Genomic DNA, 26,638 nt, shown 5'->3' with positions numbered 1-26,638 from the left:
GAGCAAAGTTAGAGGACAAAGACAAAAAACACAAAGCTCAGCGTTTCTCTTGTCCGTCAAAAGCTAGAATGTCTCCTCTGTCCTCCTCAGCGTCCGCTCTGGGTCAGAGGTCATTCATACACTTTGCGATGCTGTTATGACATTTTTCTTGTGTAGTATTTTCAGGATAAGTACACAGTGCGGTGTGAAATAAAGATTTCTAGAATAGAAAGCTGTCGTTTTTATCGGATTCCTTTGCCGGGGCGAAGAGCTCTTCCTTTAAAAAGCAAGCAGTGATTCAGTGCTGAGCTGCCTCCAAACTGTCGGCTCCTATAACGCTCCAGTCTGTGCATTTCCCCATGCCATCCCAGGGGCCTACGGGCCCACAGTAATGAAAAAGGCTGGTAGAGAGCTGGCTGTCAGGTTTGCTTAGTGAGCTGTGCATTTGGGCTAATGTGCTGCTTGATAGCACCTCCCCCTGCTGCTACCTTTTCTCCAGGAGGAAATCGTCTCTGGGACACATGCTGATGATGAAGTCCCCATGCGCACAGTCCTGATCCCTCCATCTGGACTCACTAATGGGTGCTTTGTTAACAGCCCTACCCAACTGTCTTTCCCCACAGATGCAACAATGAGAACGAGTGGTACCAGATACATGAGAACATCATCCGCAAGTCCAACACCAAGTACTCAGCTCCCAGCACCAACTATGGTAAATATGTTGTCTCTACAGATCTGGTACCTGTTTGGGCTCCGCGGGGTTTGAATTATACATTTATTTTTATTTTGGTTAGAATTGAAAGAGAAGAAACTCAAAGGCATTCAACAGTTGTTGCTAATGTTTTTGTCTAAGTGAGTGAGCAGCGGTCCAGGTTTTGTTTGAGGACAGCTGCCAACAGGTCACGTGACTGCTGATATCTAGACATACATTTAGTTTTGGTTGTATTGTTGTATTTTATTTAGCTAGTTTTGAGATTTCTGCCTTCAACTCAGTACTATGGAGATTAATTGAATTTCAGGTGCCGAAAGCGTTAATAAATTACATTTAAGCAACATGTTTTTCTAAACGCAGAGTCTGCTTAACATGTTTATTAGTTTATTTATAGGTTTATTAGTCCACATATTGCTCCCTGTATGGAAAAAGCTGTTTGTCTAAATGAGGATTTACATAGAGGCACCTTACAGTTCCTGTTACTGATACTGTAAATCAATGAGCAGGTTTCAAGTTGTTTAAGATTTACAGGATTTTTACACCAATTTGATTAAGAACCTTTTTTTTTTTCTTCAGATATTAAATTCAATAGTTTGTCATTTGGTATTTTTGCTTTATTGCCAAAAGTTTGAATGAGAGATTGATGCCACTCTCGTGACTGCGTGCTAAATAAGAAGCTACAGATGGCAGCTAATGAGTTCAGCACAAAGATTAGAAACAGTGAGAAACAGCTAGCTTGACGCTACCAGCGCCTTTTAACAAACAGTATTTTGTCCGTTTTTTTTTTTTTAGTCTGAACAAAAAAGACGTGTAAAAATGACACCTTGTGGTTTTGTGGGGACTTTTTCTCAGTCTGGAAAAATGACTTCTGCTCCGAGCCAAGACGTAGAAACTGGCCTAAACTGAGCTGAATGACTGCTGGCTGTAGGATCATATAACAAATAAGAGAGTTGCATCAATACTCTCATCTCAAATCTCGGCAAGAAAGCGAGCATGGCTGCACAGTTCCCAGAACAGTCGATGCCTTCAAATATTCTTGTTTCTTTCTGACCAGCTGTTCAAAAACCAAAGATATCCAGTTTAATATCACTGAAGACTAGTAGATGTTTACATTTGAGAGGCTTGAACCATGTTGTATGTTCAGGGTTTTAGATTCTGCCATCAAAGTGAGGAGACATGTTTCCCAAAATGTTGAACTATTCCTTTAATTTTACTTTAACTTCATGAGATGAACCAAAAACAGACGTTGTATTTCTATAGGTACTTTAAAAATGTATCGCTATACCCTGATATTTATCAAGTACAGTTAAATTGACCTGACTTTACAACAGACTGTACTGTATTTATCAAATATCTAACTGTCAGTATGATAATAATCATCTGTGGGAGACGACACGTTGTAATCTCAGGTCACTTTGTGTCTTTGGTATTTAACAATCTTTCTGTGTGGGATTTTCAAAATGGCTTCACTGTATAAGCGTGACTGCTGCTCATTCACTATTACTTCTCACAGTTTGATTTATGACTCATGCCTCACAAAAATCTGTCACTAGCCAAATTTTTCCTTTCTTCTTTGCGTAATTTCACACAACACTGTTTCTCCCTCCTCCCTCTGCTTTCCCTGACTCTGATCATGTCTCTCCATCCACTCCTCTGTCTGTCTTCTCCTCCCCCACATTCTGACTAATGTCCTTTAAATACCCCCGTGTCCCTCCCTTCTTCTGCGTCCCTTACTCTTCTTCAATACCACTTTCCTCCCACAACCCGACACCTCTTCATTTGCCCTTTCCCCCCCCTATTTACACACACATATGCCCACCACCCCCTCCTCCTGCCCCTCAGGCCTCATCATTTCCCTGCAGCTGCTGCGAGGTGAGCTGGAGCAGATCAGACGGGAGAACCAGGCTGTGTTCAACAGGGCCCTGGCACTCACACGCAAACTGGGTTTCCCAGATGTCATCCTGCCAGGTAAGGAGGCAAAGAGCAGTGGGCGGCAATGGGGACAGAGAGGTTCGGATAGGAGGAGTACACCTGAGGCCAGATGGCTTGGAGGAATGGGAAGAGGAGAAGGTCACAGATGAGGGAACAGAGGATGCAGGTGAAGGATCAGAGAGACGGGGCATGGATGATGTCAGAAAAGCAAGGATGTGGCATAACAGCAGGAAAAAGCAAGAGCAGAGTGGGCTGTTGTGATGGGCACACGCTGCATCTTTATTTAGCGGTCATGGAAAATTAGTACACTTACACAAGTAGTGTACTTCAGTCGAATTTTAAGATACTTTACATGAGTATTTCCATTAGATACTACTGTGTACCTTACCTTATACATTACTAGACTTCAGAGGAAATCCAAAATCCAAAAATGGGCAAAGAGGTGGAGCTGAAGTGGGAAATAAAGCGTGGTTACTCCTGTCACGCAAGTGCCGATGCCCTAAATTAAGCATAACTTAAAGCATTAATATAATTTAAATGAGTCATCCTCCGTACAGTTGTCAAGAGCGGATAAAATTAGCTACGCAGTCTGAAAACGTTTTTTTTTTTTGTAACAGACTGTTAACTTGTTTATTTTTGCTTTATAGTCAGGCATTTTAATATCGGCTCTGTGGGGATCGACTCGCTTTTGGAGCCGGCCTCAAGCGGCCTTTTCGAGGAACTAGAGGAAGGTGCAAAAACTGAAATCAGATTTTTGTGGCAGAATTTAGTTTTTTCTTCTTTCCTCCCTCATTAATCACCTCACAACCCATCCAGGGGACTTCTCCCCTCGATCGGGAACACTAACGTACCTCAGCATTAGTGCGTCTGTACTTGCAGGACTTTTACTGAAGTGAAAGTACTTCTATCACCGCTGGTATTTCGGAGACTCTCAGTCCCTGTTGGTGTAAGATCAACATTTAGGTCAGGTGCTGTGCAAATTATGAAGAGCACAGGTCTTCAAAGAAAACTTAAAGAAAAAGAGAAAGAGAGAGGTGTGTGTTTATTTCGGTATATTTCATCAGATAACACCGCTCTGCTCTGTGTCCTCTGAGAATGCATAACCCCTCCTCTCCTCTCCTCTCCTCTCCTCTCCTCTCCTCTCCTCTCCTCTCCTCTCCTCTCCCCTCCTCTCCTCTCCTCTCCTCTCCTCTCCTCTCCTCTCCTCTCCTCTCCTCTCCTCTCCTCTCCTCTCCTCTCCTCCTCCCCCCTCTCCTCTCCTCTCCTCTCCTCTCCTCCTCCCCCCTCTCCTCTCTCCTCCTCCCCCCTCTCCTCCTCTCCTCTCCCCTCCTCTCTCCTCTCTCCTCCCCTCCTCCCCCCTCTCCTCCTCTCCTCTCCTCTCCTCTCCTCTCCTCCCCAGCTTCTTTTCCAGTTAGCCTGAAATACCTCCCAATATCAACCCTTGTGACTCATCCGTCCCCAAGGAAATGACTCGGATATAAATAACTGTAATCTGATTTTATAAATAACTGCAATATCTTCCTCCACTGTTGCCTCTGATATTTATTCCATTAAACACTGACCTCACAAAAGGTGCTGAGGCAGTCATGAGCTACAGTGTGTTACAACTCAGCGGGGTCATTTCTCATTGACAAGAACAATGACGTGTGGTGCACATCTTAGTCCGCACAGCTGCTTAATTTATGTTGACCGCTCGCGGTTCATCTGCGGAGCAGAGGCTGACGCGTACATTATAACTTATTAACATCGCCAAGGCAGGAGACATGCTTGTTATCATCATCTGGGACTTTCTGAGATGTCTTTGTCCTGTTGTTGAGGGTTACATTGAACCTCAAGCTAGCAAGGCTATGACAGGGCTTTAGGGAAATGATTTTGCCCATGACGTCGTGGTGTGTCAAGCTTAAAGGAGGGCTCCGCTGACTTGGCAGTGTACTCGTTCAACTTTGTTACAAGAAAGAAAAGTAAAAATGAATGCAGCAGCTCCAGATTTTGTCTTTTTTACGCATTCTTGTCAAAAACATTGCCCACAATGCAACAGTTCTCATGGAGATTTGTGTTTGTTATGCTAGTGGCTACTAATGAGGAGGCTATAGAGGTCTTGTAACCTCACTTCTTTCTCCATACCAGGGATGTATGAAAGGTGCCGTGTGCAGGATTTAGTGGCATCTAGTTGCGAGGCTGCAGATTGCAACCAACTGAACACCCCTCGCCTAACCCTCCCCTACAGTCAGTGTTAGTGTTACATTTGAAAGTAACTTGTTAAATAATGACGTTACCTGCTGATGAAAGTAACTTGTTGGAGTACTTTTGCGTTACCGACAATGGAAACCCCTTTTCCAGAGGATGCATGTCTGCCTTTAAATGTTTACCGACATTGACTAGCATACTCTGCTCTATATCACAACCTGTAACTCAGCCGATGTGTACAGTTTTAGCAGCTGCCTCTATGAGAACAAGAACACACAGGCTCCTACAGCCTACAGTATGTCATTTTCTCATTCTCTAACTTGTTGTTCCCAACCAAACGTTTCTATGTAGCAGCTCTTCCCAAGACCATTATACAGACTTTGGTATATAAAATACGCAGATTTCCCCTTTAATTAAAGTTTCTTCTTTGTAATTGTCCTAGGCGACACACGCAATGACCTGTATCTGACCCTGGAGCGAGGGGAGTTCGAGAGAGGAGGCAAGAGTGTTCAGAAGAACATTGAAGTCACGCTCTATGTACTCTACGCCGACGGGGACACACTCAAAGTATGACACATACGTACATGACTTATTATGCACCATATCATTATTAATATATGAGTCATGATGAGTGCAACCCTTCCTCCCATATGCCCACACGCTAAATTTGATATGTCATTAAATGTACATGCCGCTAAAAAAGTAATCGAATCCGTGCTCGTTTTTCTTTCTCAGGACTGCATCAGTTTGGGCAGCGGGGAGCCCAACACCACCGAGTATCGCTCTTTTGTCCTGTACCACAACAACGGGCCTCGCTGGAGTGAGATGGTCAAGCTACCAATTCCCATAGATCGTTTCAGGGGGTCCCACCTACGCTTTGAGTTCAGACACTGCTCCAGTGAGTCAGTAATGCAGCTCAGTGGCAATCATTCGTCTCTCCATGGGTTTATTAGAACGGATGGGATCACGCATTGAGTTATACAAGTGTGGTTTGTGCTGTGTAGATGCCGCATGATGATGATGATGTGTGTTATTGTGATGTGCTTCCTTTCAGCTAAAGACAAAGGAGAGAAAAAGCTGTTCGGATTTGCCTTCACTCCTCTGATGAGAGAAGACGGGACCACACTGTCGGATGAGAGCCACGAGCTGTATGTGTACAAGGTATGTGCAGGTTTAACGCACATTTCAGATGTGTGGTGTTTCTTTATCTACTGTAGAAACCCAGTACACACTTCATGATCCCTTTAACTTTGACCCTTTATGTCCTTAGCTTTCAAATTAAAAGTTGAGTGCATTAAATTGGCCTTCAGCTGTGGTGGTGTGTGTCTGTGTCGGTGGGGAGTCCACTGCTGGCAGCTCTCTGTATGTCTTTTATTGCAGTTTCTCAGCAGTGGGTCATGTAGTGCGCTGACAACACGTAATGAAATGCACCAATTCATTTTGTCTGCTCTACTTCACCAAAACATGTACAGTAGCTACTCTGTGATAGTTGAGCAGCCCTGAATGACTTGTTCAGCAGCACCAGCAACGTTTTTTTTTGTCCGTAGGCTATTGTCAGCCTTTTCTGGCCTGTGACCCACATCTTTAAGCCCTAAAATTCAAGAATGACCACATCAGTTAGAGAGCTGCCTCGTGAATATTGGTTTTCAGTGTGAAATCATTCACCAAGGAGCTTGAGAATGATGTAAATAATATGTCCATTAAGATTTACAGTCTTCAAACCCTGTCGCCTTTGACTTTATATGTCTATATATGATTGAAATGATAATGTAGTGTATTTAAGCCTGTTTTTAACCTTAAACTCCTGTGACCCCTAAATCATAGCTAGCTGTCAGACATGCTAATATTTTTAGCATGCTAGCATTATGTATTTTGATCAACATAACCTGCTGTTAGCATGCTAAAATATTGCCCTTAGAAAAACATTTTTGCTTGGTAGCCAAAAAATGTTGTACGAGCAAACAACATTAGTAAGCTATAAAGCCAGGAAGCTTTATCCCTGTTAGATGTGCTAAAATGTTAGCATGCTAGCTTTATCTGTTCTGATCAATGTAAATTCTTGTTAGTATGCTAACGTAACATGTTTATGATGACACTATAAGCAATATTAATAATCTATGAAGCCAGGTATAACATTTTAAGAGATGCTAGCATTATATGTTATGCTCAACAACTTGCTGTTAGCATGCTAAAGTATAGAACAACATTCTTGCATGGTAGCACAACAAATTAGTATGCTGTGAAGCCAGAGAGCCGAGACACGCCAAAAATGTTTAGCATGCTAGCATCATGTTTTCTGGTCAGTGTAACCTATTGTTAGCATGCTAACGGATTACTCTTAGGATAAGATTTTTATAATGACATTAGCAGGAAGCATTAGGATGCTATGAGACCACGTATAAAGTTTTAAGCATGCTAGCATTGTGTATTCTGATCAACATAACCTGCTCTTAGCATGCTAAAGTATCACTCTTGTATAATGTTTTTGCGTTGGTAGCACAAAATTTGACTAATTTGTCAAAAGTTGTTCTCTCATAATCTGCTGTTAGCATGCTAAAGTATTACCTTTAGAAAAAAACGTTTTTGCACGATTACGCAAAGTACATTAGTAGCACATTAGTACGCTACAAAGCCAGAAAGCCATAGTCCTGTCAGACATGCTAAAATGTTTAACCCTTAGAATATAATCATGTGAGGCAGCACAACTAATGTTGCATTAGCAAGCAGCATTTCTATGCTTGGAAGCCAGAAAGCAACTCTTTTTTGGGCATGGCAGGACAGGAACACTCTCCTGCCACTTCACCACCCAATGTAAAAGCCAATCAAATGTCTCCAAACCTTAATGAATCTTCTGTTACCCTCTCCGTCCTCTAGTGTGATGAAAACGCCACCTTCAGTAACCAGGGCCTGTACCTGAGTCTGCCGTGCTGTAAGGAAGACTTCAACAGCTGCCCCAACCTGCCGGCCAACCTGCCCTTCCAGAGAAGCCCCAAAGAAACCTTCTGGGTCTCCACAATACTCTGCTCCACCAAACTCACACAGAATGGTAATCTTAACACCTCGCTTGCTCTTCTTCATGTTCTTTCACTTCCTATTCAACTCAGTTCATTTTTCTTTTCTGTTGTTTAGTGGACCTTCTGGCCCTCCTGAACTGGAAGGCCCATCCAGACAGGGTGTTGGACATCCTCGGCCGATTACGCCAGATTAGTGGAGAGGAGATTGTCAAGGTCGCCGTCATCGTATTACATATCTATTGATAATCTATTGATTAACAATGTTTGCCTTCTGTGTATCTGCGTGGTGAAGTGGGCCTCCTTGGCTATGCCCTTAAGATTAAGATACCACACTTACTCAGGCTGAGGATGAGAAGACATTGTCAGTTTTTGTTCTGTGACTGTTGATTTTAGGTGATATTACATTATCATTCTTACATATTGATTGACCAGATTATATTCACAATGAATTTATCTGTTTTTGGGGGTATTCTCATATCTGTTACTGCATTTCGACATATTTAATAGTGTTAAGAAGTCATTTCAGAATTTAAGACGAAGGTTTTATTGCTGTGTTTTTGGATGAAGGGGCTACCCTTTGTTTCTATTTTAGTTACCATACAGGCCTTTGATGTGATGGGTGTGCTGAGCGTTGTTCCTTTTTCTCCTCACAGTTCTTGCGAGATGTCCTGGATACGCTTTTTTGTCTTTTAGATGACAACACTGATAAATACGGACCGCTGGTTTTCCAGTCACTGGTAGGAAAATTAAAGGAGCACAGCTATATTCAGCTACATGATTTATTTTGCCTGTAAGCACAGGAAATAAGGATGTATATATATATTTATATACATATTTGTGTGTGTGTGTGTGTGTGTGTGTGTGTGTGTGTGTGTGTGTCATTAGGTGTTCATCATTAACCTGCTCAGGGACAGCCGTTTCTACCACTTCAGACCCGTCATGGACTCCTACATCCAAAACCACTTTGCTGGAGCTTTGGCATACAAGTACAACAAACATTTACCTAATTGTTTTCACTCAAACGAAAAAAAATACAAACCTACATTTAAATATCTACAAACTTAATATTGACTCTGTAATATGAAACCCGCAGGGAGCTGATTCGCTGTCTGAAGTGGTACATGGACCGCTCGGCTGAGGTCGTCCGACAGGACCACATCCAGGAAGCCATGAGGGTAAAGTATCACGCACTTCCTTTCTTGGCCTGTCCTCTGGGATTAATTAGTAAGACGTGGGGAAACAGTCGAACAGAAGGCTGACGAGGAGTAATGTGAAGCCATGTATGAGTTCCCTGCTGAGAGGAAGGAAGTTAACAAAAATATCCGCAGATACTGACATGTGCCGAGTGAAACATTTACCCATGGTCTTTGTATCTCCTTTTCCAATGGGATCATGTGAAGAGCTACTCTGTTGTGTTCTTTAATGTATTGATTTTCTCTGGATGATCAACCACAAACCCAGTCAGTGCTCAGTGCTTATTCATTGTAGCGATGCGTTGCTTTACCTGACCGTATTTCTCCGTCTGCATCCTGCAGGCTCTGGAGTACCTGTTCAAGTTCATCGTCCAGTCACGGATCCTGTACTCGAGAGCCACCTGCGGGATGGAGGAGGAGCAGTTCAGAGCGAGCATTCAGGAGCTCTTCCAGTCGATCCGCTTCGTCCTGAGTCTGGACAGCCGCAGCTCAGAGAACTTGGTGTTCACACAGGTCAGATAGTTCTCACCTCATGACGGACGCTTTCACCGACAACGCGCAGCACGTCTTGTTTTATCTTATGTTATCACCGTCTTTATTTTTATATGTATCTTTTTTTATCCATCCCCCGAGTTTGCATCCACAATTTTGTTTATTAATTCGTTTGTCTTTTCTTCATCCTTTTTCATTCTGTGTGTTCTGTTGACTGATCTTTCAATCCTTCGCCCCCACTGTTGCCCCTTCCTTGGACAGTTTAGGGGTGTGATCAGCTGCATGCCTTTCTGTGGTCATGCTGTGGGGCTGTCATCCATCTCAGTAAGTCACAGCACCCCCCTGTGTTGGTTTCACAATGCAGCAGAGGCTGTGCGTCCTCCGGTCTGCTAAAACAGGATGATGCATTCTTAAGTAACAGAAACACAGTTAGTGTTTTTGAGTCTTTATAGGGAGAAATTCTTCGTGCTCCTTCTAGCGAGCTTTTGGGTTATTTGTTGTGTGGAAGGAGCTGTGTTTTGTTATAAGTGTTATTCTTTGTGATGATTTTAAACATGTTATTCTGTATGTGCACTACAAATTCCTTCTCCTTGTCCTCGGTTTGTCCCCTCAGGCAGCATTGTTGAACAGTTTCCCTGATATCTTTGATGAGCTGCTGCAGATGTTCACTGTCCAGGAGGTAGCCGAATATGTCAGGGGCACCTTAGGAAGCATGCCCAGCACAGTGGACATCGGCCAGTCGATGGATGTTGTCAAACTGCAGTCCATCGCTCGTACAGTTGAGAGCCGCCTCTTCTTCTTCCCTGGTGAGACAAATGTGGAGATTTGTGTTTTCTTTACCCGAAGATACCAAAACCGTCACGCATACATACATCCACTCCTTCCTCCTTCTTTGCTCCTTCCTCAGAGTCTCGTAGTATTCTGCTGCCGGTCGTTCTGCATCACATCCACCTGCATCTGCGCCAGCAGAGGGAGCTGCTCATCTGTTCTGGGATCCTAAGCAGCATCTTTTCCATAATTAAGACTAGCTCCATGGTACAGTACTATGTATCAAACAGTATGACTGAAAACCCCCATGTGATTACAAAATAAGGTTTAATTGAATAAGCGAATGCGAGATGTAGAATTTCCTGAAGCAGCATGTTTGCATCTCTGTTGTTCACTCAGCGTTTCTCTGCTTGCCGTCTGTGTCTCAGGAGTCTTCTGTTCAGGAGGAAGTGGAGATGATGGTGGAAAGCCTTCTGGACGTGCTGCTGCAGACTCTGCTGTCCATCATGAGCAAGTCTCACTCTGTGGAGACGTCCAGAGGGCAACGATGTCCCCAGTGCACTGCTGAGATAACCGTAAGCCTCCTCGTTGATGTGCAGGTGGAGTTTAGTGGATGTTTTGAGTTGGTTAACCTGTCTTAATATGTGTGTGCCCATCTCTGTCATTGTCTTTCATGCAGGGGGAGTATGTTTCCTGCCTTCTCTCGCTCCTCCAACAGATGACTGAGATCCACTTTCACCATCTACTCAACAACTTCCATAGCAAGGAGGAGCTGAAGGTGAGAAAACAGTCACAGAGCTGAGCCAAATCACCACATTTGCAACATACCTGCACTTCATACCTTCTCTTAATATATTCCTTGGCAGGAGTTCCTGTTAAAGATCTTCTGCGTGTTCCGCAATCTGATGAAACTGACTATCTTCCCCCGAGACTGGAGTGTCATGAGGCTTCTAACAAGTCAGTGAGTCCGCTTTTTCCATTTCCGACATGCAGTCTTTTGTCCTGGTTACGGTAAGGGAATACAGCCAACCATTAGATCAGTCTCTCTTCAGATAATCCTGCTGTGAAGGTGACGCTTGTGCTGCAAATTTCTTCATCTATTTTTGGCAGCTACCTTGTTTTGTAAGCTGACAGTGTAATGTTTGCTTTCTGCAGTATCATCGTGGTGACAACACAGTTCTTGTCTCCGGCGCTGCACAAGAACTTTTCAGAGGCCGATTTTGATTTCAAGGTGCGTATCAGGAAACCCACCACACAGCCAAGCTGATGGCGAAGCTTTTCCGTAATTCATTTTCTGAAATGTAATGATTCGCCGATTGATCTTTGATTTTGTCTTTGCTTTGTATTAGGTGTGGAACTCCTTTTTCAGCCTCACTGTACTTTACATCAACCAGCCCAGTCTGCAGCTGGAGGCGCTCGGCCCAGCTAAGAGAAAGAAAGTCCTTGACAAGTAAGAAACCAGCGTATATTCATCGTATTCCTTCTCTCCTGCACAGGTTAATTATTCATCCAACTTTCTACTCTTCATCTTCCACTCTTGTCCTTGTAGGTATGGAGATATGAGGGTGATGATGGCTTATGAGCTCTTCAGCATGTGGCAAAAATTAGGTGCGTCAGACAACCCTTGTACATTTTGATTTTTATCAAATTGACAAGAACGGCGTGCCCTAATCTGTGTTGATCTGTGTAATCCAGGTGACAACAAGCCCCACTTCATCCCAGGAATGATGGGTCCCTTCCTCGGCGTTACCCTGGTGCCTCAGATGGAGGTCAGAAACATCATGATCCCAATTTTCCATGACATGATGGATTGGGAGCAGAGAAAAAATGGCAACTTCAAACAGGTGAGCGCGACAGTATCATGTTCTGAACTTCAGATTGTGCGTGTCGCTGCAGATAAAGATGAAAGATGGACAGCTTTTTGTCAAATAACACCCACATCTTTTGGCTGAATGCGTGTCTGTGTGTGTAGGTGGAAGCAGAGCTGATGGATAAGCTGGACAGCATGGTGTCGGATGGGAAAGGCGATGATAATCACAGAGAGCTCTTCAGCCTTTTGTAAGCATCAAACCTGTGTTTAGTGAGCCTGTGAAGTGATACTCAGAAAAATGCTGCTCTTGTATTATTTCCCTCTAACGTGCTTCTATGTGTTGCCTGGCTGTCAAACCCCAGGACCCAGCTGTTTGGTCCTTATCCGAGGTGAGGAGATATACATTTTGATTCATATTTCTTTACTTCCTGTGCTCGTCGCCTTTAGTGAAAACTGTATTTTTTTTGTGCAGCCTGCTGGAGAAAATAGAGCAGGAGACCTGGAGAGAGACGGGGATCTCGTTCGTCACATCAGTCACAAGACTTGTTGAACGATTGCTGGATTACAGGTACGCTGGGGTTAAAGCAGAAATAGACAGCTTTTCAACTTTCTCCCCTCCGAGCGTTTCCCTCGGGTATTCCTGTTGGCACCGCTGTTGCGAAGACGCCATTAGCAAAACGGCTACCGCAAGCTTCCTGGCTACTGTCCAAAGCAATAAACAACTGTAAGAATCCCAATTTAACCTGGAAACCCTGATCTCACTTGCTATGAAAAGGACACCGGAGCTCTCCGTCGAGTGAATGCCCATTCACAATCACGTTGCCTCAGTGGGCTTTATAATTTGTACAGTGATGGTACATCAGTGTCATAAGTAGTAATCAAAATATATAGCAATAGTAGCACTGATGGTTTATGTCCTGCAGTTGAAGAGCAATGAGAAAAATAAACCATGTTTTTATTTTTAGGGACTGCATGAAAGGAGACGAGTTGGAGAACAAGAAAATTGGCGGTTCTGTCAACCTTATGGTGAGAAACTCATCTGATTCATTTCACTCTCACTTTCAGAAACACATTTATTAGTATTTTCATGGAATAGATGTTTATCATAAGTTTTCTTTTTAATTCATCCCCAGAACTTCTACAAATCAGAGGTCAACAAGGAGGACATGTACATCCGCTACATCCACAAGCTGTGTGACCTGCATCTCCAAGCAGAGGACTTCACAGGTAACAGAGATGTCGGGTGCATAGTTTAGGATGGAGACTTTGTTCTGGGTGAGTCATGGCTGTAATGTCTTTGGCTGATAAGACCCCTTCTCAAGATGCGATCAGACCGTATTTAATTTCCTGATAATTTCTATTTAGTTTGGTTCAGTCTGAATGACAAATCACGAGGCTCCTCAGTGTCCTGCTAGTTTGAACAAAGGGGTTGAATTGGCCTTTGATTCAGGAAATATTAAGTGTTTATATCCTTGTTTTTTTAACTGTACTACAAAATAATACAAAGGAGGTAAATTGCGCCTGATAAAGTCTGGTTCGAGTGCATCTTCAGTGAACTCAAAGTCTTTAAAGGCGAGGTTTCAGGACTGAATACCTTTCAGCAACAGTTGTCTGTAAATAGTAAAAACAAGTATGATCCAAAAAGAGAGTCTGGGGCATCAATGTATGAAAAACTGATGAAACTCCTGCACAGCAGTCTGGATTCCCTGTTGAGCCATAGACAAGATTGCTAATAGATAAGAAAGTATGATGAAAACAGACTTGCAAGATAAATAACCTTGACAGGATAAAGAGACAAGCTAAATGTCAGGAGATAGGACGAGATAAATGTGTGCTGGCAGTTCAACACGAACACATTAGAATATTTCTTGACAGTCTCAACTGGGTTTGTTTGTTTCTTTTCACGTGTCTTGTGACTTGGGGATTTATATCACATTTGCATTATACATGAGAAAAAAGGCTAAATTAGTCATTTGCAATAAATTTTAATCAGGTTTGGAAATGCCACTCTCAATCATGTAAACAGGAAATCAGGGGAAGTTGTCAGTTGTTGTAATCGTTTTAAATGGCTTAAGTGTTCCTGCTTTACTCACAGTGTTGGCAGTGGAGGTTTTATTGTGCGCATGTAAATGTAGCCAAATATGACTAATTAAATGCAACCTTATTCATCACTTACGTAAAACAAACAACAGGCAGCTGGCAAGATAATTAAAACACATATGAGTGTTTCTGCAGAGTCGTCTGTGATTGCACATGTTTTTATAGTGTGAATCATTGCCTGCTTGAAAAACAACTTTATTTTCTTCAAAGATGTCGATTCAACTTGGAAAGAGGCATCATTCATCTTTGGTTTTATACGGTGGATTCATGTTTATCGCTGTTTTATTTTAGAGCCGCAACTAATGATTATATTTACGATCGAGTCACCTGAGATGAGGTAAACACACCGCTGCTTTTTCAGGGCAACAGTCAAAAACCAAAAGATATTTAAGTTGTTATTTCATGAAGCAAAGAAACAAATCCTTACTATTGAGACTAATCAACTATGGCGATGTTCACTTTGCCAGCCCGAATCCTTTTTTCGGCAAATCCAGATTTGATCCGTTTTGATTTTAACCACATTTGTAGGTGGTTTGAAATGCGTTTCAAATCCGATTTATACTAATGCGTCTCAGTCCGGATGCTCTGGCCTCTTACAGTATATCGCATTTCAAAGTGTCTTTTGTGTCTGTTGCAACTTGCCTGATCAGAATACACGCTGCTTTTAACAGCGCTGTATTGAAGACAACGCAGAGAAAAGTCCGTGGACATTTACGCTGTCGTCTGCTCAGCGATTTGACAGTAAGATCGCTGATGATGGGTCAGCATCACCAGTATACGTATTCACTTACACCTACCTCGTTACCACAGCAACCCATGCAGATAGGTTGGTGATGTCTGGACACAAAAATTCAATTTAATCGCTTGCAAATAATGCAGAGTGTTTGTCCTTAAAGATCTGATTTGAGACACAGATCTGATTTGCCTGCAGTCTGAACAGCTGAGCCTAATCGTTACAGCTCTAGTTTATTCACTCAGTGTGACAGGACACCTCAACACGGTTTCAACAACTCTTTCTTTCATTACAGTTAATACTCAGTGCTAGGCAGTGCACTTCTTTACAGTTTTTCACAGATTTTACAGCCAAGACAGCCAAATGTCAAAAAACTATTTCACTTTGACAGGAGTTACTAAAATTGAGTTTCTGTCATCTTGTTTTCACTCCAAAACCCAAAGATATTCAGTCTAACATGATTTAAAACAGGGAAAGCAGGACATTTCCCTATGAGAGCCTGAATAGACCATTTCGACCAATTAGATTATCTTCTGTGATTTCAACTAATCACTGCAGCTCTACCCAAAAGTAAAATCAAATAGCTTTTACAGCTGACTGAATGATCTCATGTCATAGGTCTTTTTCGTCTATTTGTTTATATATTTTATTTATCTTAAGTACTTGAAAAGTTAAAGAAAACTTGATCAGTTAAAAAAATCTATAAAAGAATATCACACAGAACAAATGTTCTAACTATTTAGAAATGTTCGATATTATTGTCCAACTATGGGTTTGAAAACTCTGTTTCCAGAGTTTTCATTTTCATGTCAGGATTTAAGCAAATGACAAAAGCTGAGAGCAGCTGATATGATTTAAACTGTGCAGGTGCACTTTTCACCTCTGGCCACCAATATACCAAAACATACCACCGATGCTCTGGCAGCTTGTGCTCTGTGCCACTGACTGCGCTTTGTGTCATTTGCCATCTGTTCACAAAAGCGAGACCCAAAATGTCTGGAAGGTATCAGTTCATTACTGTGGTGGGACACCAACATCTGTAGCTGTACTGTAGCAGATCATCACCATGATCCGGTTTTAATCTGACGACCTTTGACCTGTACGTGACAACAGAGGCAGCGTTCACCCTGCTGCTGTACTGGGAGCTGCTGCAGTGGGAGGACCGGCCCCTGAGGGATTTCCTCCACTACCCCTGTCAGAGCGAGTGGCAGCGCAAGGAGAACCTGAGTCGTAAAATACTCCACTACTTCAACAAGGGCAAGGCAAGTTGATTTTTTTTTTTTTATCTCTTGCTATTCTTTTGACCGACTTCAAGACAGTTAAAAGCAAATCATTTGTGACCCACAGCACCTTTTGGCTGAGCTGCAGCTGAAGCTCACACAGTTAAATTATGGATTTTGGAAAATGTTTCAAAATGTTGAAGTGATTGTTCTCATCTGCAGTGCAGCTGTTCTCAAACATAATTAAATTTTGCCCTCATCAACCCTCATTTCAGTCTTCATCTTTCTTACAATCTTTGTCCCAGATTTTTTACCATGTTTTACATCTTTTGCCAGTTCCCAGTGATTGTTTTGGCTCTGTTATGAAGACGTGTCCTTTTTTATTCTATAAACAAATGTATTTATCAAAATACTAACTCTTGCTTACACCATTAATCTGGATCTATATGGTGGTGAAGAAGCACTGACATCCTTTATTTAAGTAAAAGCAATACCACAGCGTATACGGTGGTTTTCTTTCTCGAGTTTGGCTCCTTAAAGTTAGTTAGCAGCTGTTAGTGTTTGCTTACTTTAGCATCAGTAAAACTCCCCAGATCACTTTGGCGTTATTCCCTGTTGTCAAACTGGGCTTTAACTACATTTACTTCAGTACTGCACTTAAGAACAATTTTGAGGTACTTGTATTTACTTGTGTATTTCCATTTTCTGCTACTTCATACTTCCAGTCCACTACATTTTGCAGGCAAATATTGTACTTTTAACTCCGCTACAAGTATTTGATAATTTTAGGTACTAGTTACTTTGCAGATTGCATGCTGCATCAGAGTAGTGCATTGATTTTATCAGCAATTTGGCAAATAACAATTTGACTCCAATAATCAAATGCTAAATATTGAAACCAGTAATTGTCCAATTGTCCTTTCGTTAAGTTTGATAATTGCGCCTGCTATAACATGCTGATGACATGACTGGCTGAGGTTACGTCAAGTCATCATTAAAAGACATCTCAAACAATGTCAGCTTTGATATGAGTGACACTACTGTCTCAATGACACTTAATGATATCAGTTATAAACATGCATAAAGACTCCTTCATCTTCATGACAGGTGTTACATCATGATTATGATGGTGTCATGTCAGACTTATGCACAGCCCTTTAAATAATGCACTACTGATTATCGTTATTGATAGGGTAAAGTAGCACTTTCATGTTGCAGATTGTGGAGGAGAAGCTTATTTTAACTTCTTTATACAGTGTTCAGTAACAGTGCTGATCGTATGTTTTATATATTAAATAACTACAGCAATATAAATGTAGTAAAGTAGACATATACATGTATATATATATATATATATATATATATATATATATATATATATATATATATATATATATATATATATATATATACACACACACACACACTGTAGCCTTTGCCTACATCACAGCACTCCTCAGTTACGATCAAATGTCCTTACGAATGTGATTTGCTTCCTGGAATCACTCCTCCCTCTCTGGTATTCATCCACAAAATGAAATTAGTTGACTGGTCTCTGTGCTTTGGAGAGCATAATGCCCTCTGGACTGGAGCAGCTGAGGAGGAAATAAAAGTGGCCTCCTTCATTGACTCTATGTCATCTCCAGTTTTTTATTGCTGCTCGTAGCTGCTCTGTACCTGCTGAATCACCCGCGCATACGAATGTTAAAATTTATCCGGGACAAACTGAAAGTTATATAAGCCTAAATATTAACGCTAGCAGGTTGGTGACGCCAGCGAATAAATGGTGAGAAAACATACACAGAGGCTGAACTTAGAACACTCATTCATACTCACTTATTAAAACAGGAAATTGCAAAGATTTGATTTTGATTTTGAAAACTAAGAGAAGAATGTAAGAGTATTGACCAAAGAGCCATTTTGTATATTTTACTAGATAAAATTTGCATAGTTTCTACCAGTTTCTCCTCCTTCTCCTTCTTCCACTTCTTCTTCTTTCACTTCTTTTTCTTCTTCTTCTTCTTCTTCTTCTTCTTATAGAATAATAATAATACACTTTATTTCTAAAGCACCTTTTACATAGAAAAAAAACAAATAACATAACATCATACATTGAATTCAAATCTCAACTCATCTTAATAAAACAAAACAAAGTAAACAGAGATGCATGTTGATGTTCATACAACTTCCTTAAAAGGCAAAAACAAAAATAAAGTCTGACATCAGATCGTCCTCTCTGCGTTGATCGTGCACATTTTGAAGCTATAGTGACTATAGTGATATTTCTGATTTTTGCTGTGACTGTTGAAAAATAGATCTACTGCAGCTCAGCAGGCAAACAAGACTCGTATGGACCCTTTTAAGGTTCAGATGAAGTCTTCTCATGTTGAGGATGCTGCTGTAGTTTCCCCGTCTCACATGGTCATTTTAATGATGATTTATTTTTATTGTCAAGAATAAATTGAACTTTATTGATTTCTTCTGTTTATGTTTGACTTTGCAGTGCTGGGAATATGGAATCTCCCTCTGCCGGGAGCTGGCTTTCCAGTACGAGACTTTATATGATTACCAGAGCCTCAGCTGGATACGGGTGAGTAAGGTCTTGCGTGCTTCCTGTTTCTGCTGTTATTATCAAACAATGCTCCTGTGTGATGCTGGGAGGTAAGATTTTCAGCTCCCTCTGTCGTTCTCCTCCTCTAATATGCAGCATGAAGCGTGTATGGCGTCAAGAACAATGTCCTAATTACCTGTGCATGCCCACACTCATCAGGAAATGCAGCTGATTCAGTGTTGTGTGTGATTAAATCATTATTCACCGTGACTCCTTTGCATGTTTATCTTTCTGTGACAGAAAATGGAGGCAGCGTACTATGACAACATCATCGAACAGCAGAGGATTGAACCAGAGTTCTTCCGAATGGGCTTCTATGGCAGGAAGTTTCCTTTCTTCCTCAGGGTAAGGCTCACTAAGTCTTATCTTGTCTGTCTGACACACTTAGGTTTCTGCTGATGCGTGCAGCTACACTGCTCCTCCATGCTTCAGCAGGAATAAGTGATTATGGGTTTATCTGCATGCCTTTTTGCTATATCCTCCGCTAGTGTTAAAACAACTAAAATAGTACAACTAATGTTAAAAGCCCTAGTTCTAGCACGATAATAACAATAAAGAAATATATACAATTATCCAGAGCGCTTATTAGTCTCTGGTTCATTAGAGGCGTCAAAGTCATGTGCATCAGTGTCTCGACAGCATGTCACTGCGAGTCCTGAAGAAATCTAAACGTTGTCTTGTCTCGTTCTGCAGAACAAGGAGTTTGTCTGTCGTGGTTATGATTACGAACGGCTTGAGGACTTCCAGCAAAGAATGCTGGGGGAATTTCCACAAGCCATCGCCATGCAGCATCCCAACCAACCTGACGACACCATCCTGCAGAGCGATGCTCAGTGTATCCTCCTCAGTTGATAGGGCTGCTAAAACTAGCAATTATTTTCATTATTAATTCATGTGTAGTTTATTTTATAAATGAATATTTGGCATTTTTGCTTTATGAGTTGATTGAATTAACAATATCTTATTAAAATTGTTCACAGTTCAAATAGAAACGCTGTTGATGTTCCAGAGTCAGACTGTGAGAACAAACGCTCTCTGTAAGCATTTCCTTTGAACATCCCTCCTGCTCGTCCTCCTCTGTGAATATGTCTGTCTTTCTGTCTGTCTGTCTGTCTGTCTGTCTGTCTGTCACTTCCTTGACACTGGGCTTCTAGACTTGCAGATCTACGCGGTGACTCCAGTGTCAGACATCTCTGATGTGCCTCAGCTGGAGCGTGTGCCCGAGAGGATCAAGAGCTTCTACCGCATAAACAACGTCAGCCGCTTCCACTATGACAGGCCGTTCCACAAGGGGCCCAAGGACCGCGAGAATGAGTTCAGGGTACGGTGAGCCAGCAGTGCCACATTTTCATATTTTCACACTTTCACATTTGAATGAAACACTGGTTAAAAACACGACATTATCGGATTCATGGACTGAATTGTTCTAGATACAGCACAACAGACTTTTTAGATGATTTATGTCAGATATGTGACGCAGTGATCAATATGCTCCTGCTCCTCTGACGTTGTTACACTGAATGATGTTTCCTGCAAAGATTTAATATACTACACTATCGTTTTGTTTTCTCAAGATCTCAAATTAATTATATCGTCATCTCGGGAAAACAAAGTTGCGTTATCTCGAGATCTCGAGAAAATTATCCCGTTATCTCGGGAAAACAGCAGTTGTTATTTCGAGATAATAACTCGAGATCTCGAGAAAACAAATGAAATTAACTCGTTATCACGGGAAAACGGAGGAAATAAAATATATGAATGCATGGCCCTTTAGGGCTTCCGTACTTATCACTTCTTTTTGAAGCAGCTTTTGTAACTCTGACTGACAGTGGCCTCTGCCTGAACTCCAGCTGCATTACTCTTAAAAACTGCAAAATGATGTAATGTAGTAAGGAAAGGGAAAAGTTTCTATAATCATGACGCTATCAGACAGAGACAGACAACTGCATTAGCACAAAGGAAATGACCTCAGATTGAAAAAATATCTCAGGCAGTTTTTGAAAAACAATCAACTGCAGCTATTGTATTTAATAAATCACTCTATATTGTATTTTTTCTTCAGGTAACTTTCCAGAACTTTGATTAAAATGTAACATTATGGGTAGCAGGAAAAAAATATTTTTAGCTTCATTTTTTTCTTGTTGTTTTTACTCTGCTCACCCTCTTAGTACAGCAAACAGTGCTACAAGACCAGACTTGATACTGTAGTTTGCTCTCACACAGTAACCTACATTTGGACTCAAACCACAGGAGGACTTCTCACTGTTACTTTTTACTGAACTGACCTACATGAGGCACTAAAACACTGTTATAAGGGTTTATTTTCCCCTGCCTGGTCATTTATCTACTACAAACAGTCTGTTGTTTCCCAGACCTTCATGATGAACCTCTATTCTCTGTGTTCATGCTCAACAGAGTCTGTGGATCGAGAGAACAACCCTGATCCTCTCCCGTCCTCTCCCTGGGATCTCCCGCTGGGCGGAGGTGGAAAGGAGAGAAGTGGTGAGGAGTTCAAGCATTCATTCTCTTCCATCTGATACTTCACATGCTCCTCCTCCTGAGGGTTTTCAAAGTTTTTATCCCGGTAGCCATGCTTATGAGGGAGGATGAAATAAACCTACTTCCTCCCCTTTAATCATGGATTCTGGTGATTGTGTCTATTAATGTCCAGGTGGAGGTGAGCCCTCTGGAGAACGCCATTTACGTGGTGGAGAATAAGACCCAGGAGCTGCGGACTCTGATCAGCCAGTACCAGCACAGGCAGCATCATGGCAACATCAACCCGCTCAGCATGTGCCTAAATGGGGTCATCGATGCTGCTGTGAACGGAGGCATCGCCAGATATCAGGAGGTAGATGACAGGAAGGAATGAATTTGTGGATTTTTTGCATAGAAATGGTGGAATTAGAGATCTTCATCTATTACTTCTTGTACAACAGGCTTTCTTTGACAAGGACTACATCAGCAGCCACCCAGAGGACACAGAGAGGATCACACACCTGAAGGATTTGATGCAGGAACAGGTCAGACTTTGCTTTAAAAGTTCATCAGATCGTGCTGATCTGCTGTTTGAACAGACTCACATGATAATGGTGCTTTTTTTCCTCAGGTGCACATCCTGGGAGTGGGACTGGCTGTTCACGAGAAGCTGGTGCACCCAGAGATGCGTCCCCTGCACAAGAAGCTTGTGGATCAGTTCCACATGATGAGGACAGGTTTACATCATGTGAGTTGGCCCACTTGTGGCTCAGTTTGTGTTGGCGTCTTGTGTGATAAAATGCCCACTGTTTTAATCTGTGTGTGAGCAGTATAAATATTCAGAGCAGTATATGGTTGGGTCCCAGCAGGGCGTGCCCGGTGTGGATCGATTCGGCCCGGCAGGCTGCCAAGGGGTCAGCTCTCCCAGAGGCATCCTGTCCTCCCACAGCCACATGAGCCCTGAGAGTGTGCGCCTCATGCACAGACACAGGTCAGTCACACACACAAGCACACAAGAACCACCCAAAATTGTACTACATTTCTAATCTCAACCCAAAATTGTAAATGTAAGTGTCAATTTTCAATTTTCTTTCTTTTACTACTTTGACCAGTGTATATACGAGAATCTAAAGCTGTCATCAGTCAATGAAGTATAACCACTATAATAATACAGGATCAGTCAAGAAAGTTAGCTGCATAGATTCTACAAGTAAACACACACACACACACAAAAGCACATACACTCTAACATTGTCTCTGTCTTGCAGCCCTCTGAATCTTCAGGGTTCGATCCGCCACTCGTCCTCCTCCCTGTCCTCTCACACATCGAGCGAGGCGGGAAACCTCGTCATAATGACCGACGGCCTGATGGGGGAGCACCCCGAGGACGCATTACACATGCAGGTAAGGCCTGACATAAAACGCACATCCTGACATGAAAATTATATGAATTTGTACTGCGCACTATAAAAAATAGTGACAGTCACACATGAAAACTTTTCAGGATATGAAACGTTAAATAAAACTCGTATGATTCAACATATCTATATTTGTATTTTAATATAACCATCCCAATGCACAAAAACGTCATTAGTTTCCTGTCTGCTGCAGGAAAAAAATAAAAGCAAAGATGTTTTCTATTATAGATCAGCGCTTTTCGTCATATTTAGAATGTATTTTGTTTTGCAGCCGAGCCCCTCCTCCTCCAGCCTGAGCTCCATCCGCTCCAACTCTTCTCAGATTATTAACTCTGCTCCCTCGAGTGCCAGAGGTGAGTAACACAGCTGCAGAAAATAATATGTTTTTAAGAAGGTTTTATCAATCAGGGACGCTTGAGAGTTACAAAACAACTTTCAGATATCTCATCAATTGTATATAGAATGTTGTAGTACGACAAGTCTTCTCTGGTAGGTATAAAGAGGTCGCTGCAAGTAGAAATAGTACATTTTTTCATTTCATTTGTTTCCCCAGGCTCTCCATCCTTACCCGATAAGGCCAAACACAACCGGGAAGTGATGATACTGTTGCCGTCTCATCGTGAGAGGGCCAACAACTCCATGTACTACAACATGGCAGAGAATGGACAGGTAGGACAGCATTATAGAGGTGTATCGAAACACATCTGGTACAAATTGTATTTATGAGCTATTAAACAACACTATTTACAACCGGAGCCATTTTTTAAAATGTAACTGTCACTAATTTATGATGATTCACTCTGTTGCTTGTTTCAGAACAACCACATGCAGCGTGCCTTATTCCAGCAAGTTAGCCCCTGTAAGCCATGTGTCGATCCTCACATGAACCTACCAGAGAAAGGTAATGCATGGACAGGTTGAAACGTACAGTATTATGTAAGTAGGATTAATCACAGTGTGTGTTGACGTGTTAATGTATTCCCCCTCCAGTGTTTCCCAACACTCCCCCCAGCTGGAGTCTGGATGGAGAGAACAGGGAGCAGGTGTCCTACATGCCAGCTTCTACTGGAGGGGTGATCATGCCTCCCGTCCCACCCAGGTCCTTCCCACCAGGTACTTTCTCCTTTTACCTCACACACAAGCTTTATAGGTTGCTAAGAACACACATTCACATTACAAATTGACTTTGCTATTCACCTGCTATTGATGACTAGCTAGTTGGTCTGGCTTCTCTGTGATGGTTTTTCCTCGTGAACTTCCCTCTGCAGGGCACTTCCTGATGCACTGTGATGCGTTTCACCACCAGAACAGTGACCCTCCCCCTGCCCTGCCTGTCCGCTCACTTCGAAAGGTACAGCCTTCAGAGAAACATTATGTAAAGTCGTGACAACAGAGCTTTTTACTTCTTGACGAACTGCTTTGCAGCATTTTTGTTTTTTATATTTCATCATAATAACCTTACTCGCTGACAGATGTTTGGAAACTGCTTTTGGACTGGTTAGAGTTATGTTCACCTGTGCAGTGATGGAATAAGTTCAGAGATACTTTACTGAAGTAAAATTACAACCTTTAAATAAGTCAAGTGTAATCAGTAAAATGTATTTAAATTATCAGAAGTACTCATTATGCAGAAATATGACCTCTGTGACTGATTTATTATCATACATAATAATACATAGTTTTCTTTGTGTGGCACTCATCAAAACCAGCGTTACAAAGTGCTCTACAACAAACACAAAAACACAACAATGAAATACAAAGTAATGTATGAATAAACAAACTGGCATATGGAATAAAAGAGAAATAAAACTTAACAATGTATGATCAAGACCATAAAAACACCAAGGATAAAAACAAAAACAATGGGTACATTAAAATGAAACAGCGCAAGACTTGTGCAGCATCAAGAATAAATTAGTGTAAATTTAAAAAAGACTAAATAAACCTAAAACACCAAATTTATAGGAAGCCTTTTAGATAGAAATTAGTCTTTAAAAGTGATTTAATAGATTGTTAAAACTGATGCTCCAATGTGTGAGCAGCATTTTCCTTTTGGAGCTCGTCAGGTTGGAACTTGTTTAAACCATTTTATATACAGTAGTCCAGTGTTTCTATAAATATAAATGTTAGGGGCTGCGACATGACGAATAATTTGTATATTTTGTATATTTCACTAATATTTAATACTCTATTGTTTTAATTCTCATTAAAAACTGGACTTTTGTGTGACCCTGACCCAGAGAACCCACTGGTTCTTACTATTATATTATCTTAACAAACAAAAAGTATAAGTACCTCAAGATCCCAGTTGGTTGACTACTACATTTTGAAGACTGCTTCAAGTTGAGATCCACTTTTCTTCATCCTTATCCACCTCCTCATCATTTTCCTTTTTAGTCTTCTCTTGTTCCTCTTTCTCTAAATGTGCATGAATAATTCATGCAGATATGATGCTGAAATTGTAGCTTAGAAATGAAGCTCCCACACATTCCCTTCACTCTCAGTCAGTTTATTAAATATATATCACAACTTCAGATGATTGAGTGTAGACACATCATATATTTCACTCCAGCAGTCAAGTCATAATTACGAAGCCATATTCAAGTTCCTCGGTGCTTGAAACTCAGACAGTTTTAGAATGATGAAGTAGTTGTTGACTCCTCACCTGCTCTTATTCAAAACTTGTTTTCCAATATTTCTGACAGCATGTGAAGGCAGCTGTTAAAATTCAGGTTGTTGTGATCGAGATAAGTACACCCATGACACCCTCTCTCTCTCTCTCTCTCTCTGTCCAGTCTCCTCTCCACCCGATCCCTGGTTCCCCCACCAGTCCTCAGTCAGCTCTGGGTGGCAGTAACTCCACCCTTTCAGGCAGTGCCAGCAGCGGCGTTTCCTCTCTGAGTGAGAGTAACTTCGGAGGCCAGTATCCAGAACCTGGCCCCATCAGGAACGACGCCTTGGAGCCTCTTCCCAGTCACCTGTGGTCCCCTCCTGAGGAGTACCTGGCGTCTCCCTACCTGCACATCCACTACGGCGGACCAGAGATCGACTCCATGGACCAGGTCCGCCCCTTCCACTACCGCAGCCCCGCTTCGCACCCACACAACCACCCGCATCCCCATGCTCACGCCCACCCAGGGATGGACAGCCACTCCCACGGGCCACCGTCCCACCACCATGCTCCCTCTCACGGCCCTCACCACATCCCCTACCGCAGGCCTCAGCCTCCAGCCGTGCCGCCCAAACCCTACCTGCGAGAGGGCTGCATCCCCGAGGAGGAGCTGCCACCTCAGCCCATCCCGCTGCCCCGCAGGATCTTCCACTCCCCTCACGGCCACAGGGAGGACCAGGGGAAGCACCCCTGGGAGCAGTGCATCAGCGAGGAGCACGAGGAGGCGCAGTGATGAAGAGGCTCCAGCTACATTTCAGTCAGAGCTTTCTTCTCCTTCTCTTCTTCCCTTTATCTGCACTGAGTCGAAGGAGCAGTAATAGAAAGATTCTTATGTGAAGCAGCGGGGTGCGTTTGTTTGACCCTTTTTGCTCTGCGACTTCAGTGCACATGAAGGAGAGAACGGGAGGAGTGAACCTCGATGAATCTACAGAAACTACAGGCACAACTGCCGTCACTGCTCCGTGTGGCCTCTCTTAGATTTAATTAAAAGAAAATGATCTGTTGAACAATGACACAGATCAACTTTGTTCAGAAATTGATATTGATTGTACACACTTGTACAACTTGTCTGTGAGCATGTTTTTTCATTCGAGAATAATACGACAACAGTTTTGTGAAATATGACAACCGTGATCATAACCGACGTGATCCCAGGTGCAGCATAAGCTCTGAACTCCCTTAATTTTGCTTTTCACGTCATTTTCACAACACAAGGCGACGACCGAAGGGTATTACTCACAGCGAAGTGACTTCTCTGCTTTAAATGCTTCATATATATGAATTCTTATTTTGATAAATAAATACATAATACAAAATACA

General features: G+C 42.1%; 1 protein-coding gene across 1 annotated transcript in view; it reads left to right on the top strand.

Annotated features, from left to right (window-relative positions):
- The window catches only part of LOC140999959 (dedicator of cytokinesis protein 3-like), a 51,680-nt gene extending 25,629 nt beyond the window's left edge, over nt 1-26,051 (top strand). Inside the window, exons 13-54 of the mRNA XM_073470558.1 lie at nt 603-691; nt 2,534-2,659; nt 5,253-5,377; nt 5,546-5,708; nt 5,865-5,971; nt 7,685-7,856; nt 7,940-8,037; nt 8,478-8,561; nt 8,710-8,810; nt 8,918-8,999; nt 9,360-9,530; nt 10,123-10,315; nt 10,417-10,544; nt 10,706-10,852; nt 10,957-11,055; nt 11,144-11,238; nt 11,433-11,508; nt 11,627-11,727; nt 11,827-11,885; nt 11,973-12,121; nt 12,250-12,335; nt 12,450-12,476; nt 12,560-12,655; nt 13,053-13,113; nt 13,221-13,314; nt 16,034-16,182; nt 18,644-18,730; nt 18,992-19,096; nt 19,445-19,586; nt 19,906-20,072; nt 21,167-21,253; nt 21,423-21,602; nt 21,691-21,774; nt 21,861-21,977; nt 22,078-22,220; nt 22,498-22,633; nt 22,919-23,000; nt 23,201-23,316; nt 23,464-23,548; nt 23,638-23,760; nt 23,916-23,998; nt 25,443-26,051. Coding sequence (XP_073326659.1) covers nt 603-691; nt 2,534-2,659; nt 5,253-5,377; nt 5,546-5,708; nt 5,865-5,971; nt 7,685-7,856; nt 7,940-8,037; nt 8,478-8,561; nt 8,710-8,810; nt 8,918-8,999; nt 9,360-9,530; nt 10,123-10,315; nt 10,417-10,544; nt 10,706-10,852; nt 10,957-11,055; nt 11,144-11,238; nt 11,433-11,508; nt 11,627-11,727; nt 11,827-11,885; nt 11,973-12,121; nt 12,250-12,335; nt 12,450-12,476; nt 12,560-12,655; nt 13,053-13,113; nt 13,221-13,314; nt 16,034-16,182; nt 18,644-18,730; nt 18,992-19,096; nt 19,445-19,586; nt 19,906-20,072; nt 21,167-21,253; nt 21,423-21,602; nt 21,691-21,774; nt 21,861-21,977; nt 22,078-22,220; nt 22,498-22,633; nt 22,919-23,000; nt 23,201-23,316; nt 23,464-23,548; nt 23,638-23,760; nt 23,916-23,998; nt 25,443-26,051 — 5,224 coding nt within the window. The remainder of the gene's footprint in view (nt 1-602; nt 692-2,533; nt 2,660-5,252; nt 5,378-5,545; nt 5,709-5,864; nt 5,972-7,684; nt 7,857-7,939; nt 8,038-8,477; nt 8,562-8,709; nt 8,811-8,917; nt 9,000-9,359; nt 9,531-10,122; nt 10,316-10,416; nt 10,545-10,705; nt 10,853-10,956; nt 11,056-11,143; nt 11,239-11,432; nt 11,509-11,626; nt 11,728-11,826; nt 11,886-11,972; nt 12,122-12,249; nt 12,336-12,449; nt 12,477-12,559; nt 12,656-13,052; nt 13,114-13,220; nt 13,315-16,033; nt 16,183-18,643; nt 18,731-18,991; nt 19,097-19,444; nt 19,587-19,905; nt 20,073-21,166; nt 21,254-21,422; nt 21,603-21,690; nt 21,775-21,860; nt 21,978-22,077; nt 22,221-22,497; nt 22,634-22,918; nt 23,001-23,200; nt 23,317-23,463; nt 23,549-23,637; nt 23,761-23,915; nt 23,999-25,442) is intronic.
- The last annotated feature ends 587 nt before the right edge of the window (nt 26,052-26,638 follow it).

Source organism: Pagrus major, chromosome 7, assembly GCF_040436345.1.
Source record: "Pagrus major chromosome 7, Pma_NU_1.0".
NCBI classification, from domain to species: Eukaryota; Metazoa; Chordata; class Actinopteri; order Spariformes; family Sparidae; genus Pagrus; species Pagrus major.
The sequence above is the reverse complement of the archived record's forward strand: the minus strand, read 5'-3'. Positions and strand labels throughout refer to the sequence as shown.